The 18093-nt window shown below is 38.9% G+C and overlaps 4 protein-coding genes and 1 long non-coding RNA gene across 12 annotated transcripts; 1 reads left to right on the top strand and 4 right to left on the bottom strand.

Moving 5' to 3' along the window:
- Positions 1–2240: 2240 nt before the first annotated feature.
- LOC139192771 (F-box protein At2g26160-like) lies at positions 2241–3449 on the bottom strand. The gene has a single exon (XM_070815438.1). It carries the CDS (start codon positions 3447–3449, stop codon positions 2241–2243), a length of 1209 nt encoding a protein of 402 aa, XP_070671539.1.
- A 2401-nt stretch (positions 3450–5850) lies between these two features.
- Positions 5851–7749, bottom strand: LOC139192898 (F-box/FBD/LRR-repeat protein At5g22700-like). 2 transcript variants are annotated; one of them, XM_070815790.1, is made up of 3 exons: positions 6784–7749; positions 6370–6705; positions 5851–6294 (listed from the first exon to the last, which is right to left on the bottom strand). In XM_070815790.1, the coding sequence occupies exons 1-3, from the start codon at positions 7747–7749 to the stop codon at positions 6115–6117; spliced, it is 1482 nt and encodes a 493-aa protein (XP_070671891.1). In that variant the 3' UTR covers positions 5851–6114. The 2 variants fall into 2 exon arrangements, with proteins under 2 accessions (XP_070671891.1, XP_070671890.1); XM_070815789.1 differs by having other exon boundaries at positions 6370–7749.
- LOC139192899 (uncharacterized) lies at positions 7638–9177 on the top strand. Its single transcript, XR_011577445.1, has 2 exons — positions 7638–7777; positions 8853–9177. It is a non-coding gene; the product is annotated as an uncharacterized lncRNA (long non-coding RNA).
- A 603-nt stretch (positions 9178–9780) lies between these two features.
- LOC103425468 (probable methyltransferase PMT5) lies at positions 9781–14666 on the bottom strand. Of its 4 annotated transcripts, XR_011576929.1 has the most exons (11): positions 14178–14367; positions 13854–14021; positions 12852–13764; positions 12522–12657; positions 12041–12281; positions 11715–11937; positions 11379–11544; positions 10993–11294; positions 10636–10768; positions 10319–10533; positions 9781–10096 (listed from the first exon to the last, which is right to left on the bottom strand). XR_011576929.1 is itself a non-coding variant. In XM_070815030.1 (9 exons), the coding sequence occupies exons 2-9, from the start codon at positions 13361–13363 to the stop codon at positions 10384–10386; spliced, it is 1863 nt and encodes a 620-aa protein (XP_070671131.1). In that variant the 5' UTR covers positions 13364–13764; positions 14178–14666; the 3' UTR covers positions 9781–10383. The 4 variants fall into 4 exon arrangements, 1 of the variants encoding a protein (XP_070671131.1); XR_011576928.1 differs by lacking the exon at positions 13854–14021 and having other exon boundaries at positions 14178–14666; XR_011576930.1 differs by lacking the exon at positions 13854–14021 and having other exon boundaries at positions 9781–10099; positions 14178–14666.
- Positions 14667–16088: 1422 nt separating this feature from the next.
- On the bottom strand, positions 16089–17963 carry LOC103416495 (protein KTI12 homolog). 4 transcript variants are annotated; one of them, XM_008354740.4, is made up of 3 exons: positions 17828–17963; positions 16988–17341; positions 16089–16906 (listed from the first exon to the last, which is right to left on the bottom strand). In XM_008354740.4, exons 2-3 carry the CDS (start codon positions 17251–17253, stop codon positions 16345–16347), a joined length of 828 nt encoding a protein of 275 aa, XP_008352962.1. In that variant the 5' UTR covers positions 17254–17341; positions 17828–17963; the 3' UTR covers positions 16089–16344. The 4 variants fall into 4 exon arrangements, with proteins under 4 accessions (XP_008352962.1, XP_070671569.1, XP_008352960.1 ...); XM_070815468.1 differs by having other exon boundaries at positions 16988–17344; XM_008354738.4 differs by having other exon boundaries at positions 16089–17341.
- Positions 17964–18093: the final 130 nt, after the last annotated feature.

Genomic DNA, 18093 nt, shown 5'->3' on the forward strand with positions numbered 1-18093 from the left:
TAGACCATCTCCAACCCTTGGGTTAAAAGCCAAATTTTTTAGCCCGGAAAATTTAGCTTTTAGCCCAGAAACATCTTTTCTGCTCCAACCCTTCTACCCTAAAATTTTAGCTCGGAATTATTAAAGAATGAAATTAGCCTAAATTTTTTTCTTAAATCAATTTTTTTTTAAAAATAAATATGTAGATTATTGTAAATTAATTTTATGAACATTTTAATCTAAAAAAATTTAAATTCCGATAAACATTTCGCATTTAGCCCGGGGGAAAGCTGGGGGGTATTTGGCCCAGAAATAGCATTTGGCATTTAGCCTAAAATTTTAGCATGGGTTGGAGAGTGTTTGGGGGGGTAATTTGGCTTTTAGCCCAGGGTTGGAGATGGTCTTACTGTGAGAGTTTTTGCAACAGTTTCTAATCTGTTCAAAATCGGTGTCACCGACTCTAGCTTTGGTTGGAGTCACCCCTCTACATCTCAATCTGTCATCCTCTTCTTATATTTCTGACATCCTTTCCTCTTGTTCATATGGGCTTCGATCTCCTTCTTATGAGATTCATTTTTTAGCCATACTTTCTGTTGAGATGGTGTGTAGAGTTACATTTCTTCAACCGAATCGGGTGTTTCCAACACCATCATCTTCTCTTTGTTGTCGGTTATTTCTGGCATTGTTGCTCATCCATGGACTTCTTTACCTTGATAGCCGACTGATTATTTTCAGTTGGTTATCTCTACTTTGTGGCTGTGCTCGGAGAAACTGTTCGGGTTCGGATGATGAGTTTGGTAAGGCAATGCTCGGTGATGGATGTGGATTTGTGCAAATCGAGATGTATTGTTCCGATGGAGGCGGCTACAACGGATTTCTCTGTTTTGTGTTTTTTTGTCGTTAGGCGTTAGCTGTTTGGCTGGGCTCTTGTTGGTTTGTCTGGTTGGCTCTTTTTTTTTTTCGCTTGTTTATGGCTCTGTTTGTGAGGCCTTGTGTATGTAATGATGTTAATAAAATATTCCTTGAACGAAAAAAAAAACAAAAAAAAAAAACGAACCATTGCTCAACCTTTAACCTCTACTTTACTGGAACCCATTTTCTAGGGTTTTCGGGAATTTCCCCTATACCATTAAAAACCTTCTTTACCAACATACAAGATCCCAATCGGATTTTATGTCATCGAAAGGGATGTCATATAAGCAAGAGAGTTGTAATGTTGGCATATGGTGCTCTTTTTATTCTTCATACAATGATAGCGAGAGGAGCTAAGTTTTGGCTATGCCAAATAATGTGTTTGGCGTAATTAGGTATTAAACTCGTTATTCATATGAATCGAAATTCAGGCATTTCAAATGTAAATTTTTGCAAGGAGTTTGTAGATACTCATGAAAATCTTAATTAACAACTGACGAGAAAAAAAAAAATTCTTCATATTAAAATTTTAAATTCTGCAAAGAGTTTGTAGCCCAATCAAATAAGAAAGAGCGTTGTGGGAGAATAAAATCTTGTTTCGACTCATGGGCCAATACGATCATCCAAGGAAAAAGTATTGTGCAAGATAAAAAGCCCACAAGAAATATGCGCGAGGGAAACGCGCCCATAAAACTACCGCACTACGGAGGAGAAGTGGGGGAGGAAGACAGGTCGTGACGGATGACCACGAAGGAAGTGGAAAAGGAGGAACGGTCGTGGTACTTGATCCTCAAGCATGCGATCCTATAAATAGGGAGAAGAGCCAAAGAACCAGGGACGTAAAGAACACCCGAGAGAATCCAGAGAATAGGAACTAATCGACTGACTTGAGCGTCAGAGTATCTTCTGCAGGTACCCCGCACGGCCAAAGTTGCGGAGGAAGATTATTTTGGGACACTTCGAAGAAGGATTCGGCGAACGTGAGGATTGCGGTCAACAACTCTGTGGAGGTATTTCTCCTTGTGGGAAATCCCGCTCCAACAAGCGTGTATCTTTATACCTGAAATCTCAACATCGAATCCTTCCCCTCTAATGTTTGCTTTTATAAAAATATAATTATATAATAATAACTTGAATACTAAAACATCCGAGCGTAGTCTAGATTCGAGAGACAAGATGAAATCGAAACGTTTACTATCCTTTGTTGAACACATTGATAGGGTAATGATGTACTAAGGGGCAAAAGAAAGATGAGTAATTAACTTTTGGCTTTACAAAGGATTGAGGCATGAAAATTAGTGTACCACCTGTATTCTGAGCATACTAAAAAATCTCTCGAGACTTAGAAACTAGCAGAGTCCATCAAAGGGCGGCACTACCCAAATCGCGGGTGGTATGTACCCTCGCAATCTTGAATCTAGAGAGTAATGCTGTGTGATGGTTCCGTCCTCCAAGTTAAAGATACCCATATCATCACTTGGTCTTGTTCCATCAGATGTTTTAAACCTGCCAAATGATGGTGCTAGATCGTCCGTGAAGTATATGGAGTTCGGCAAGCATGTAGGTATGTTGGAGGCCAAAATAGAGAGTGAGTGATTGTCGCCCACAAATAGAGTCTCGTCTCCGATGCTTTTTACCTCAACGTAGTCTGCAATCGTTCCGTCTTGGTGGTTGAACACACACTTGTAAACCCTGAAGCCTGTAGTGGTGGCACCAGCTGTGGTTGCCTTATAAAGTCTTCGGACGTACAATAGATCTTCATTCGTCAGCTCCACAAGATAGGCCTTGAGATGCTGGTAGGATGGATTTCGAGGCGAAAGTATCTTTGCTTTTGGAGGACACAAAGGATTACAATCGAGGCTAGCCACATCCCACGACACGATAGTTCTCAATTTTCCAACCGTGCAAGCGTGGCCTTTATGAAAAATAACATCAAACAAGAAAGACTTTCGCTTGATATAAGTCCAGTGCGTTTGGCCTCTCTTGGTGAAAGCCAAGATGCAATTGCTACCGCAGATTGCCGCAGCCACATAATTTTTGGGGTCCAAAGCGGGATCAGAAGATAAGACAACCTTTGGAACGTAAAACTCATGATATCCCGTGTTGCCTTCGGGTACCTTGGCATCCAAGGGAGGGAGATAGATGGACCACGCTTTTCGGAAAGAGTTGCGGAGTGCTATGATGAGACCTTGGTCAGTTTGGTATTCGATTGTGGCCACCCAACCGTGGCTGGAGCCACAACACCTCTTACTAAAAGGCACTCGCAGCTTATGGTCGTCGAGGATTTTTCCTTGAGAGATGCTGTAGACTAGTTTTCGGGTGGTGAGGCTGCTCTTGCCGTGGCATTCGCTGGGGATCAAGAGCATGGGAAGAATGTTACGCCACCGCTGCGTTGCTTGATTATATTCTTTTGAGAGAGAACGCCAGTCCTTGCAAACGACGGCGAAACGAACATGGTCAATCTGCTCAAAGAGCTTGTTCAGTATCAGAAAGATGGCAGGTAGAGGAAGACTCGCCCATTCGGAAACCCATACGCATGGCTTCTTATTAGAGTCCATGGAATTAATGCAATTCGTGTATCTCTAGAACGATACGAATTAACGAGAAAACCTATTTAAACTTCAAAAACATGAATTAATTTTGAGGTTTTAGCAGATTAATTGGCCCTTTTAAATAACAATTTATGTTACAAATCTAATTCTTTATTATAAAGAATTACAAGAGGTTTCATAATCACATGAGAATAAGGAATGCTTTTCGTTAATTAATTTGTATCTCTAGTACGAGACGAATGAATAAGAAAACCTTTTTAAACTTTAAAAAAAGCATTTTTGAGAGTTTAGCATATTAGTTGGCCCTTTTAAATAACAACTTTGTTACAAATCCAATCCGTTGTTGTAAAAAATTACGAGAGAATTCATAATCCCACAAGAATAAAGAGAGAGATTACGATGAGATAAACCTCAAACAAAATCCTTTTCGTTAATTAATTAGATAATATGTGTTTTCTTCCCGGTATTATATCATTGGTTCGTTTAATTAAGGGCGATGGATATTAATATTTTTCTAGATATTACTTCTCATGGAAATATTTTATGAGCTTAGAAGTATTTGTTGGAATTTATTAGGTTTATTTAGGAAATTAATTAAGATTTGATTTGATTTTGTAGTAGGGTATTTTTGGCATTTAAGCATTAGGGTTTCTTAGGTTTATTGCTCTATAAATAGAGCTTGTAATTTAGTTTGAGAATAAGTTAGTCACAATGTAGTCTCTAAGGTTTTTGTAGCCGTCTCGGCATTCTCAATTTGTTCAATAAAATTCATATTATTTTGTAGTCTTGTTTGTTCCGCACTCTGATATTCAACTTGGTATCAGAGCAGGTTTGATCCTTTGGGATTTAATCTGCCCTTGATTCATATCAGTTTGTTTGTCCGTCTTGTTCGTTGTTTGGATTGTCATTGGTCTAGTTTGTTTTTAAAAAAAAAAAAAAAAAAAAGGTGGAATCTGCCATCACCTCCGCTGCGCCTACCCCATCTAGATCTGCAGAACCATCCACCCACCATGTGCTTGAACTCGCACGGTACCCGGACTCGATTCCTATGAGTTGGATCTGTCGCAACTCGTATGGAGTCATTCTGCAATTGCATTGGAGTTGTTCTGTTGGCTGCAATCCATTTTCTTTCCCTCGACTTGGTTGTTGCATGAAGAAAGCAGAAGTAAAAAAAAAAAAAAAAAGGTTAGGTTTTTTAGGCCCATGCGGGCAAAAGAGAAAAAAAAAAATTGTTGGATTTTTTTTTTGTTTGTTTGGCATCGGCATCGACATTTGCACTGGCACTGGCATTGGAAATCTTGCACTGGCACTAGCATGAAAATCTTGCACTGGCACTGGCATGGAAATCTGGCACTGGCATTGGAATATTGCACTGGCACTGGCATTGAAATCTTGCACTTGCACCGATGGAATTTTGTATTGAAATTGGCATCGGAAGTTAGCATAACAAAGCTTGCATCCACATCGTCTGTTGGCAAACTCATGTTGTATACCACCATGAGTTTGACGGGGGGTGTTGGAATTTATTAGGTTTATTTAGGAAATTAATTAAGATTTGATTTGATTTTGTAGTAGGGTATTTTTGGCATTTAAGCATTAGGGTTTCTTAGGTTTATTGCTCTATAAATAGAGCTTGTAATTTAGTTTGAGAATAAGTTAGTCACAATGTAGTCTCTAGGGTTTTTGTAGCCGTCTCGGCATTCTCAATTTGTTCAATAAAATTCATATTATTTTGTAGTCTTGTTTGTTCCGCACTCTGATATTCAATTGTATTGAGTTAAATTGGAGTTCTACTTCACGTGGTCTTTTAACGGATTGGGTGGCTTTGCATAATTTCACCGGCAAGTTAAGGGTTACCTGGGATATAGCTTAGGTACCTTTTGGTGGAAAATAAAAATTTATATGTAATTTGTAATGATTTTTTAATGTAGTTTATCATATATTTAGTCACTAATCTAAATTCTTTGAGTTTAATTATATAAAATTATATATTACATTTACAAATCATCTCTTTTTCTCATCGTTTCTTTTACATGTACAAGTTTAGATTTGTTTGAATTTTAATACATATTGTTTTATAACGAAAATTCTTGGCTCAGTTTGTGAAAATTTTCTCATTAAGCTAGTTGATCTAAAAAATACAATATCAAATTTCTTTGTTTATAAAAAGTTTAATCTTCAAGCTAACCTACTCGGTGAAAAAATTTCTAACTCTACCTTGATAAATTTGGAAATGTTTTATGAGCTTAGAAGTATTGAGTTCATTTTGAAAAAGAGGTTGTGGGTTTTCTGGACGGTGGAGATGATAATTTAAAATCCACTTAAAAGACTTGACGGATGGTTTGGAAGAATGAGATGGTGATGTGATGTGATTAGGAGTCTTGAAAAGTAATGGTGGTAGGCAAGATTTATGAAAAGACTACCAAGAACGTTCGGCAGACTTTGACCAACGCGCACTTGAAAATATAAGCAAACCCTAGTACAACAAACTGAACTACAAAACCCCAACCAGTCTACAAAGGCGGAAACATCTCTCCTCGCCGCAACGCGCAATCCGGCGGTCATTCTCCGAATACAGAAGCTATGAAGGGTTATTGTTCTTTGTATTTGTTTAATTGTTTAGTTTTAGGTGTTCTTTCCATTAATCCCGAAAAAGTCGAGACGGCATCCCTCAGAGGACTATAAGCTCGAATGGATTTCTTCCATTGATTTCTTGAAAATACTGAAGGACCCTTTCTCCTTGTTCTTCAAATCCTCGTAGCTGAACCCGCTCGATGCTTTCTTCCAAGCATGCTGGTTTAGCCGATGGAGGATTCCATGCAAAGCCTTCTTCAACGCCATCCATCACCACCTGAAAATTGGTACAACAGAACAGAGATAAGATTACCGTTAATAAAGAACTTATATCTATTTAATTCAAGCTCACCATTTCCAGCACTAAACTTTTCAGTGCAGTGCAACTCTTCAGGAGATACGGAAAGACAGCCCACCCAAGGTTGTTACCAATCCGCAGTTTCAGATTTGTTAGCAAAGGAAAGGTACCCATCTTCTTCTCAACAAGCGACCACACATCCTTTTCAGCCCTCAGGTGCTCCTCTTCTTCATCACCATCTTGGTCACCTTCATCGTCAATCAGATGCTCCTCTTCATCATCACCATCTTGGTCACCTTCATCGTCAATCAGGTGCTCCTCTTCATCATCACTATCTTGGTCACCTTCATCCTCAATGAGGCACAGCCTATTAAAGGCCATCCCCAGTGCCTGTGGAGAAAAAAGAACATCAGTCCAAACATTCATCACATGACAGGAGAGAAAACGTGACAGGATAGTCTCACTCACCGCCATCGTACGCTCGTTCAGCTCGAGCATCTGAATATGTTTCAGCCCCTCCATTAGCTTAAACACCCTTGCCAAGAATAAATCAGTAGCTCCCGGATAGCTGAGGTCATCATCCCAGCCTGTACTTATGTCTGCTCCAACTAGATTTTCTGAGCCCTCAATTGCGTAAGACGCCAAAATGTTTTCGTCTAATACCAGATGCTTCAATTTAGGTGCCCTAATACTAAATTTGTATATATCCAGGTCCACGTCGTAGTACTTTTCATAGTTGAAATCTGAATGGAGCCTCAACGAAAAGAGTTTCAAACTCTCTGAGCTCACCCTGAAATGATGCTCAACATCTGGAAATTCGTCTATCCTCCCTTCAAAAGCCAGCTCCTCAAGTACCGGACACCTATGGTAGAAATTCTGCAGGGATGGATCTGATTGGTGGGTTATATCCACTGTCAAAGACTTGAGAGAGATGAAGACGGCACCAGCTGGCATCTGAACTATCACCTTACTTATATTGAGTGCCAAAAGGTCAGGTGAGGTGTATACAATATCCGGCAAAATTAGGTTGCCTCCCTCCCAAGCTGGAGCAACATCAACCTTTAACTTCTTGGCACGACGATCCTGTAGTGCTATCCGGATCAGCCTGGTCATTTCTTCAGCTCTCGTCCACTCCTCACAAACCAAGCTAAACCCTTGTAGTGGTGTTGCCGCTGCCGCCGGATGGCTGAGAAGACCCTGCATCCTGGCATAGAAGGCATTCTCTCGGTTCTCTTCCTCCCCTGGCTCCCCTTGCTCTTCTTGTTCCCCTTGATCATTAATCTCCACAGACGGCATCAGGGTCCAAAGGTTCCGCCATTTCCTTGAGAGAATGCTGGTGGCTGCTGCCTGGTTTATTGGCAACTTTGTGAGTATATGGACAGAGATGATTTCATCCTGGAGCCTACTGATGCAATCGCCCCTGTTGCGAGCCATAGATCCCGAGGGCTGTAGCAAATGTCAGGTAAAAAATTACATCAATTTGCTGTGTGTCATCAGACTGTCAAGTAACAATACATTCAATACTGTCAGAAAGGATAAAAGAAGCAATAATTGTGCATGCCACAGAGGTTCCACATTCACCATCCCAAGGGACACCAACCGGGAGGAATAATGCTCGACACTTATCCACTAGGTTAGGAAGAAGGCTGGTAAACTGCTAAGCAACCCAATATTTTGTTCATCTATAACATTTTGTTGTCAAATTCATACAAGCATTTCTCTATTCTCGTCCTACGTCCCGTCCTACTTCCCTAAACATGATCCTAATCATCCATACAGAGAGAAAAGTTGAGGGAGAAGGAGATTGAAAACCGGGTGTGTGCGCATCTCGGGGTGGAGATTGAACACCAGATGTACGTACACATATACGTACACACATACATAATACACAGAAAGTTTCGGATCCTGTTCATAAATAAAATTAAAAAAAATAAATTGGATACAGTGAAATACAATCTTGCAAACATACACGTACCCACAGAAAGTTTCACTTTCACAGTTCCCAAATTAAAATCAAATCAAAGGGTCTAAAGAAGTCAGCATTTGTGTATTTGGATTTAATTCTTATTTCTTTACAGTTCCCAAAAATTCAAGAACAATTAAACAAAGAACACAAAATTGCTTGGTGCCTCGAAATGAAAGACTCGATAAGACATAAAAAATACAAAATTGCAAGAAAAAGACGAGATCGTACCAGATTTCAGATGAAATAAAGCTTCCTCCCTCCGCCGCTCCTCCTCCTCCGTAGCTGGTGTCACTGTCAGGAAAGATGCAGAGCAACCCAAAATCATTGTCAGGATAGATGCAGAGAAACCCAAAATCCAAATGCAGAAGTCAATTTGTATGTTTGGCATTTAACATTTCTTATTTCTTTACCGTTCCCAAAAAATAAAGAACATTAAACAAAGAAAACAAAATTAAGAACTTTTAAACAAAGAAAACAAAATCACTGTCAAGATAGATGCAGAGAAACCCAAAATCCAAATGCAGAAGTCAATTTTTATGTTTGGCATTTAACATTTCTTATTTCTTTACAGTTCCCTAAAACCCAAGAGCGATTAAACAAGGAAAACAAAATGGGGTTGGCGCCTTGAAGTGCAAGAAAAAAAAGTAGAGAACTGCAGAAAAAGACGAGACCGTACCAGATTTGGGATGAATTGAAGCTTCCTCCCTCCGCCGCTCCTTCTCCTCCGTAGCCGGTGTCACCGCTTCACTGCCAGGAAAAGACGAGGCCGTACCAGATTTTCAGCTTCCTCCTCCGCCGCTCCTTTCTAGTTTTTAATACAATCCCTATTTCTTGCAAGTATCTCAACGCTTTATTTTATTTCCAGACCATCGTGTCAATGCACCTAAATTCACTCTCTTTATTTCTCACGGTACCCACGTCCCACGTCACTCCAGGAAAATTGGCCGAAAAGTAAACCAGCGTCAGCGGACTAACACTATAGAAACGATAAAAGCGAGACTCTAGGTTATCTCGTGTTTTTGGTAAAATATTTTATAATGTTAGTATGAAAACTAATGGTACAATATGAAGTAACAAAGAATTCATAGAGAGTTTCACCCTAAGAGTTTTATTAACATTTCTCTCCCTCACTGGTAAAAAATTTCAAATACTAGGTTGGGGTGTAATTTCGCAACGGCTTACACACTTAGCTAGGGCTGGGCATTAAACAAAAAAAAAAAAAACCCGATTGAACCGCCCGAACCGCACCGATGGTTTGGTTTGGTTTTTTAATTTTTGATGATTAAATCGAATCGCACTGACACTTAATCAGTTTGGCAATTGATTCTCAAAATTCATAAGATGCGATTAACCGAACCGATCCGCATGTATTTAATTTTATTTTTTAATCATAATTAATATGTGTAGTAATATAAATGGTTATTTATTTACGAGTTACCGTTTGTTCCACCACATAAAAACAAAACTTGGTTAGTTTAAGAGTTCCTTTGCTTCCTGTATTTTCCAACTCAGCATCCATTACGATCACACGAAAATGTGTCCGGACTCTTAATTTTGGACACAGCAAGGATTTGTTCTTACAAATATTAAAATGAATAAACAAATAAGACCAAAAAAAATTTTGCACGAAGAAAAAAAATGGACGAATGAATTGCTACAGACGCCTTGACAAAAAATATACGAGTTGCAGCTACTTCTGTGTGAAACATTCTAATCTACAGCTTCCACATACGCTCACTCCAGTAATGACTCAGGATCGCCTTCCAGGTTCTTCGGATTCTGATCACGAGTCACATTTTCTTCCCAGATCACAATCTGCTAATGAAAATGAACACAAAAATGACAGTTAATTCAAGATTTACCCAAACTCCACATCGCTCCTCGCTCCTTGCAAGTCGAGGTCACAGCCAAAAAAAGTGCCCTGCTACCGTTTTAAACCTCCTACGTCCTAGGGCTGATAACTTATTGCAACTAAATCAGGAGACTGGACTCCGTTGAATAATCGAAACTTGATTCTCGAGAGATGAGAGAAATTACCGGAGCTGAAGGAGGAAAAACAATTGTACACGTCCGCAATGATGATGGCTCCTAAAGTAAAATAATCATTTTTTTACGAACGGTTTTTGGCAAACAAGTAGTCGTTGATCACTCCCATTCTCAAGGTCAATTACCCTTGCTTCCCAACGTATTTGTGTAGCAAACATGCGCGCCATCTCTATAGCTCCCTTTTTATCACAGAGAACAACCCATCCCTGCCAAACAGTCATAAATTAGTGTCCCAAAATGATCAATTTCACACATAACGTGGAAATATTAAAGGTCAGCAATATAAGCAAAAGAGGAAATCAAAATACCTCAGGTCGCAGAATCCGGTCCATCTCCAAGAATAAGTCCATCATGCCGCACCTCTCTGAAGAGAGATGTGAGAGCAGCCCATCTGCATGCAGCAAATCATATGTTCGAGGATATGTTGGGAATGGTTCACACCTGTACCAAAAGCTCAAATGGATCACTACTACTGACTCTACTCAAGAAAATAGGATATAAAGAGCATAAATGAGTCCTATTTTTTTTACATTCAAAGTTTGTCAGCCATACTTAAGAGTTAACCATTCTTAACTTTATTTTTCCCCCGTAAAAACAGTGCATTTGAATTATGCAGAAAAGATCTTCTAATATCAACTTAGGTGAAGAGATTGAAACCGACTTACCAGTCATGCAAAACACCAGCAAAACCTTGATCTAGAATGAGAGGAAGTGTGTAGGGAGCATTGACAGGCACGACATTCATCACCCACACTGATTTTCTTTCCTCCAGAAAAGCAGCATTTAAACCCCCATAATGAGCACTCATGTCCATCACATTGCGTAGCATGTTGAATGGAGGTAATGGGTCTTCATCGCCTGGTCTCTTCGGGTGGTCAGAGAAAATCAAGGGTGTAAGCAAAGACCAATAGTTTTTCAGAGCTGATCTCCAAACCCGTAAGTCTTCAAAGAAATCTTCAGGCTGAACTCCTGCATGGGTAAAAGAGTATCAATATGCTGGCAGAACACCACGAAGTGAAGTGTAGAACTGAATGATGATGCAACAAAACTTTCCATGAACTTCAAGCTCAGCCGAGCTCAATCGATGGGGACTAGAGGACCTATTTCGAATTGGAGCCCAGCGTTTGCTGGTGGTCCCACTTATACATGATACGAGAGGCTTATAATATGATCGAACGTCATGCCCTTCATTACAAACTGGTAGAGCACCCTGCTTACTACAATAAAGAATAAATAGCAAAGCATCAGTAAGGTTCTTTTGCAGTGGAAAAGAAATAAACGGAGCTCTTGAAATACTCTAGCTCAATGGCGCAAGTCAATACTAAAGCCTTAAACAGTACTGATTATCACATGTCAAACTAGATAATTATTCACAAGAGACCCTCACCGAGATGCATAGCAATCAGAATCCACAGTTTTCTGCCAGATAAAAGTTTCATATTGCTGAGCTTTTAGAGTCCAACAGACTTTCGGGGTCAATTCCTCCATTGTTGTGAACATGCTATTCTTCATGCTCAATGAACTTCCATATGGTTGGCTTGTCAATGAGGTTACAACAAAGTAGCCTCCGGGCTTGAGTACCCGGTCAACTTCTAAAAGCAACATCGAATCTGATTCATGAATTAATTAAGGTTCCATGAGAGGAATTATATTTGGAAAAAAGCAAAGGACAATTCCGAAGAAAGAAATATGCTCAATGGAAATCCCAATTACCTTTTTTGTCCCAAACAATACCGCACTGAGCACAATGAACCATTTCAAATGACAATGCTGGGTAAGGAAGCTGTCTTGTAATGAAGTTTCCAATCATTGCTGGAAGACCTCTCTCAAGGGTCAACTGAACTTGACTGCCAGTTGCCTCATAGGCCGCAATACAAATAGCCATTACATTCAGTGATACTAAATGAGCTCCGAAACTACCAAAACCACAACCAATATCCAGTACAGTTTGCACCTGTAGTTTAAAGTAGATATATTAAAATAAATCACGCAACAGTCGGACTTTACATTGTCACCAACAAGAAGCAAAAGTAGCATGGTTTTTTTTGCTTCCAACATAAGCTTAATTTTTGCGCTATGAGACAACAGCAGAGATACGTGTTAACAAATTCTGGCCTATTTGAAATCTAACAGTCACACTGCCGAAGAGAGTAAAAACTGATAATTACGACTTTAATTCCCAAAGAATACTTACACCGGCTTGAAGAAAGTCAGAGTCACTTTTTAAACCTATCATCTTTGCAATTTGAAGAGAATAATCCTTGACACCATCAAAAATCAGACCATCGTCAGAGTGAAAGGCAATTTGATTTTCTTCTAGTAGCATCAACCTGAATATTTTTATCAAGAAGTTAAAGAATAATTATGTACAGAAATAAATATTCACTCACAGCAAAAAACAAAAAACAACATAGAAACTAATTCAATTTGTACACAGTTGAAAAACGTAAATGTTTTAAATCACTGGCGTTGAGTCATCACTTATTTAAAAGCGGTCAAATATATAACTTTAACTGGGAAGAACCTTTTGGTCATGCTTCCAGACGAAAGAAATTGGTCTTTGGTTATCTTCACATTTCCACTCCATATCACATCCCTACCAGCTGGCCACCTCAGGGGGATCTTATAATCCTTAGGAGGGCGAACTAGACACCGTTCTCTGTTTCTTGATACTTCACAATGCCGATCCAACTCCTCCCCATCTTTAAACCCAGCTAAAAGGTTTGCTGAAACATTGTAACAAGGCACGTGATTTTCTCTTTCTTTGCTACAAAGACCAAGCTCTCTTTGTCGACTAGCCCCCAATGAAAGAGACCTCAGCTCCAGATAATCAACCGCCGCTTGCTCCTTTAGCCTCCTATAGTTTGTATATATGTCGGGTACTGAAGTGGTAGTTAAAGAGTCAAATGTATGAGAAGAAGATGATCCCAGCACTGCAATTAGTGCGAGTACACTAACAACACACAAGAGTAACCAACTGAGCGGTGGTCTAGGGCCAAAAATGAGGGAGAGTTTACTGAACCAGGAGCTTCTCATGTCCAAGTAGTGAAAACCTGACTTAAGAATTCCAAAATAGCCCCCACTAGATCACCAAGCACTTAAATCTCCAAGAACAGCGAAAATCATAACCTATCATAACATACAAGCTTCTAAATATATTGCCGTGAATCCGGACAATTCCTACAAGCATTGAAACAATAAATTCCACTTCTTCCACAACAACATACACAAATCTTCGCTTTCTGATCGCGCCAAGAGACTCATAAATCAGTCTGTAAATCCTTAGTAATCCTTACTTGGACACAAAGTTAAGATCACAACCCAACACAATTCAGTACTCAATTACGAATCAGTAAAATTCTAAAACTTCCCACAGCGAATTTAAAGCCAAATTCGGAAAGAAACGGACAATGACAAGTGTTGAGCAAAAGACCAACCTGCAACAAAATCCAAAGATCCACAAAATTAGATTCCTAACAATAAAGTCCCAAATCAAAAATCTCCATTTGGGTGCTGAGAAAACTACCAGTAAATATCACAACAGAATCCACTGACAAGATTCCAAATTCACTTCTCAATTTTCCACCCTTTTCCCAGCAACCAAACAGAGCATTAGCTCAATAATAAATGCCATGACTTTCCATTTTTACAAATCACTGCCCAAATCCCAGATCCCGAAATGGAAATCCAAAACCTTTCAATCCGATCCAATCAAACGCAAAATCAAACCAATCATCCAACACATGAACAAAAAAGCAATAAAATCCAAAAAAGACATCGAATTTAATAACAAAAACAGAAACCCACTTCCGAAAACTGATAATTACTAGGGTTTTGGGGGAATGCTTACCGGTTTTTGGGTTCGTTGGAGAGTGGAGATTCAAAGCCTCAAAACAGAGAAAGAGTCTAGCTTTTAATGTGAGTCCAAATTTATAGGAATTCTAGTTATTTTTTAGCTTTTTTTGTTTTTTATTTTTGTTTGTGTTCGTGATGTCGATCACCAGATCCAGAGGCTCGTTGATTTAGACAGAAAAAAAAAATCATTAAATTAATTAATTGGGAATCATTGTTATTTACCGCTTCTTGCACTTTTTGTTAAATTATTTATAATTAATTTTTTAGTTTTTGGTTGTATTATGTTTTCGCCATGACGTATGCAAACACTACAACTAAGCGTCGAGATATAAATAGAATAGAATCGACGGCTGTGATTTAGCCGTCATTGGCAACCGGATTCATTAGTTTTTCTATTGATGATTAATTAGTTTTAATCACTGTTTTTAGTACTAATCATAATCCATTTGGTTAATTACTGTCCATCAGAAGATAATCCTCTCCAATAAGTCCAGTTTGTATACTATTTATTTCAAGCACGTCGCTGTCAAAATGTTTCCGGACTTCTTTTTTCTTTTTCTTTTCACTTTTCCTTTTCATTTCCGGAAGAATAAAGAAATGTACACGTCACATCTGTTTGGTGCAGTGCAAACATGGAAACGGTTGCGTTTTGGGAAGGAACTGGATCCCCTCCGGATCCATATATACTGAGCCTGCTAAGCAGATGATCCGAGTCGTAGAAATTTGATCAAACAGTTACAATTATTATAACTTTTAGACGCTCCCTATTTGTAGCCGTTGAATCAAATTTCAACGATTCGGATCACCTACTCAGCATACCAATTTTATTGAATCCAGAGAGGCTCCGGTTCCTTTTGGGAACCAACCAAACCCCTTCACAAAATTTCAACATGTCATTTCCCCCCAAAAAAAAAAAATTGCAAAACCAATTATGGTCCAAACCAACCCTTAATTAGATTGAAGGTAAAAAGTTATGAACTGGTTTTTTTATAAAAGTAAAATAAAAGGGAGCTTTAATTAAAAGCTCTTAGGACTGTTCACTTTAACGAAAAATCATATTTTTACTCTAAAAAGTCAATCCTGGTAATATTCACTTACAACATATTTTTGTCATTTTCGTTAAAACTCAAAATTTTCATTTCATTAGTTTTCCTAAAATAAAATGATGAAATGGGAAGGTGATAGCTGGTAATGAACTTTAATGGTTACCATCATTTACTTAATAAAATAAAAACTTCTGCTTTCAGTATAATCGAAGAGAAAAGTATTTCTAGTAATAATGGGTAATAATCTATCTCAAATATAAGAATCATGAATGGAATATCCACGCTAGTAATGACATGAGCAAAAACATTCGCTTCCCGAAAAGACATGAATTCAAGATATAAAAAAATCATAAAAGTAATCAAATGTCCTCAATAATAAGACTTATATGATAATGCTTTTAAAATTATTAAAAACGTTTTTGATGAAAATATTTTTTAAACTAATCCTTAGTAGAAAAAAGATTCTTGCTCAAAAGAGAAATTGGCAGCTTTTAATTCCATAACCTCTAAACATGTGGCTCTTAGGCTTAGGGGTGTGCTATCCACACACCCCAAATTACTTCTCATACACCCCTTGTTAATTTTTGTCCGTTGATCTTCTTCAATTAATCCGATCCAACGGCCGAAAATTAGAAGGGTGTGTGAGAAGTAAAATGGGATGTGCGGATATCTAACGGCAGAAATAAATTGCAGAATTTCAGACAATTTCAATCCCTTAATATTCTTGAAACATCTTACCAGTAACTACTTATAAGTTAAAAGCAAAATCGATCTGCTCGAATTCGAGGCAGGCTAAGAATCCATCTGCAGATTTCGAAGCCATGCCGTTTCCATCAAGTTATTAACTACGAAACACAACGTGACAATACTAAGAATGACATTGCAAGTACGAAAAAGAACAGCTTCCGAATAGTACATTGTTGGATTTGTAGTTCAGTGTGGTGAATAAGTGACATTGGTATAAGTCTAGGCAAACACAGTACCAGTTCCCGTCGGTTGACGCAGGAATGATTCGTCGATGTTTGCTAGCAGGAAGCTGGCGCAAACTAGACTGGTGGTACAAAGATAACTAAGGAAACCTCCCGAAAACTTTAATATCATCCTTGCTTTCCTCCTTCAAGCAGTTTCCAGTTCCCTGTTCAAGTAATCAACAAACATCCTCTTTGCACTGTCTGCATCAGAAGGTGGAGGTCGCCCACTTAAACTCGTTTGCCCTGTCAATTTTATGAAAGTTCGCCTCAACCTACGAAGCTCTGGAAGCCCAACTGATCTTGAAATATTGATAGGTGGCAACCCCTGAGCAACAGAAACTCCATTTAGAGGCCCTCCAAGTGCTTGCGATTGTGCTTCCACTATAGCACTGATCACCTCCTGCGTTGCTCTGTCCAATTCATACAGAGAATTTGCCTCGGAAAAACGTGTATTCTGTGTTGCAATAGTTGGCTGCAAAGTTTTAACATCCCGTGACTTTGCGTCTGCCTTCTTTGTCAAATACGAAACAGCATCTAGAATGGCAGCAGAAGTTTTTTCTATTCCCTCTTTATGTGGCCACAACTCAAACATCGGGGAATCCCACCGATTTCTTCTCTCCGGTGTCTCAAACCTTCTCACCAAATCTTCAAATATCTTATCACTATAAGCAGCTTCTCCCTTCTCCCTGCGCTCTTCATTCCATTTTCTACAATGGGTTTCGTCAGCATCGCAAAATAAAACACAGTATCTGATTCCCGCTGCACGAGCCAAACACCACAATTCATACCTGTAACCCTTGATGCTATTCAAAGAATCCACAATTATGACACTGTCTTTTGACACTGATCGATCGACTTCAGATCTTAGCACTCCTCTTAAATTCTTCTCTGCAGGCATATTGGCATAGCTTTCATTACGGTCAAGATGAAAGGAAGTCTCGTCAATAACCCTAACTATTTGGTTCAATCCTGATTCCTTGAGAGCCACGGCCAGGCAGAGCGCAGCCTTCGACTTCCCACTGCATGGTTGTCCACAAATCACAACCAATGCCATTTGCAGAAGAGTATACTTTCGTCTAATGACACAAAATAAATCCCAACTTCTCGAAATCCAGAAGAAACTCTTCAAATTCCAATAGAAGCTACTTCACATACACAGTGTTAACGATTAGTACGAAAGAAATACTTCATCAATTACAATTACCATCGTTCTATAATCCCATTCCAACAAACAAAGATACAAACCATATCTGAAAAGATATCAGATTCAATTCAGATGTGAGGAAATTTTCGTTACAATATTTCCGTTGTATTGAAATTACGATTCATTCGGCACTCTCGGAGCTGGTAACGAACACCAATTCAGAAAATGACATGAATTCAAAACCAAAACTACGAAAATTTTCAAATTCTCAACAGGTATTCAAACAGAGCCTCCCACTATGCAGACCGAGAACCTTAATTAATTGATGATACAGCGAACATACAAGAACTCTATGCAGAAATCGATACGAGTAACAACGAGAAAAAACACCAAAAGCTAAAGAATCGATAAAATTAACATGATTAAAACGAGATTAAGCGATTAATTAACGAAGAAAACGAGAAGTACAGAGCTTGAGAAGTACCTGTTCGACGAGAAAAGGAAGACGATTTCAGCTGGAACTGGAAGGAGGAATCGAAACTCATACAGAACACAAAGAGTAAAGCCGCTCTGCTACAGCCAAGAAGAGGAAGAAGGGTTTCGGGGGAAAATAGCAAAACGACGTCGCTGGGGGATACTAAACATTTTAAACAATTATTCGGATTGTGCCCCAATTTCGCCAACTCATACCCGACCCGGCCCGAACAGCTGAAATTTTGGGAACGGGATTCGGCGGCGGTTTATTTTTAA

Source organism: Malus domestica, chromosome 16, assembly GCF_042453785.1.
Source record: "Malus domestica chromosome 16, GDT2T_hap1".
NCBI lineage: Eukaryota > Viridiplantae > Streptophyta > Magnoliopsida > Rosales > Rosaceae > Malus > Malus domestica.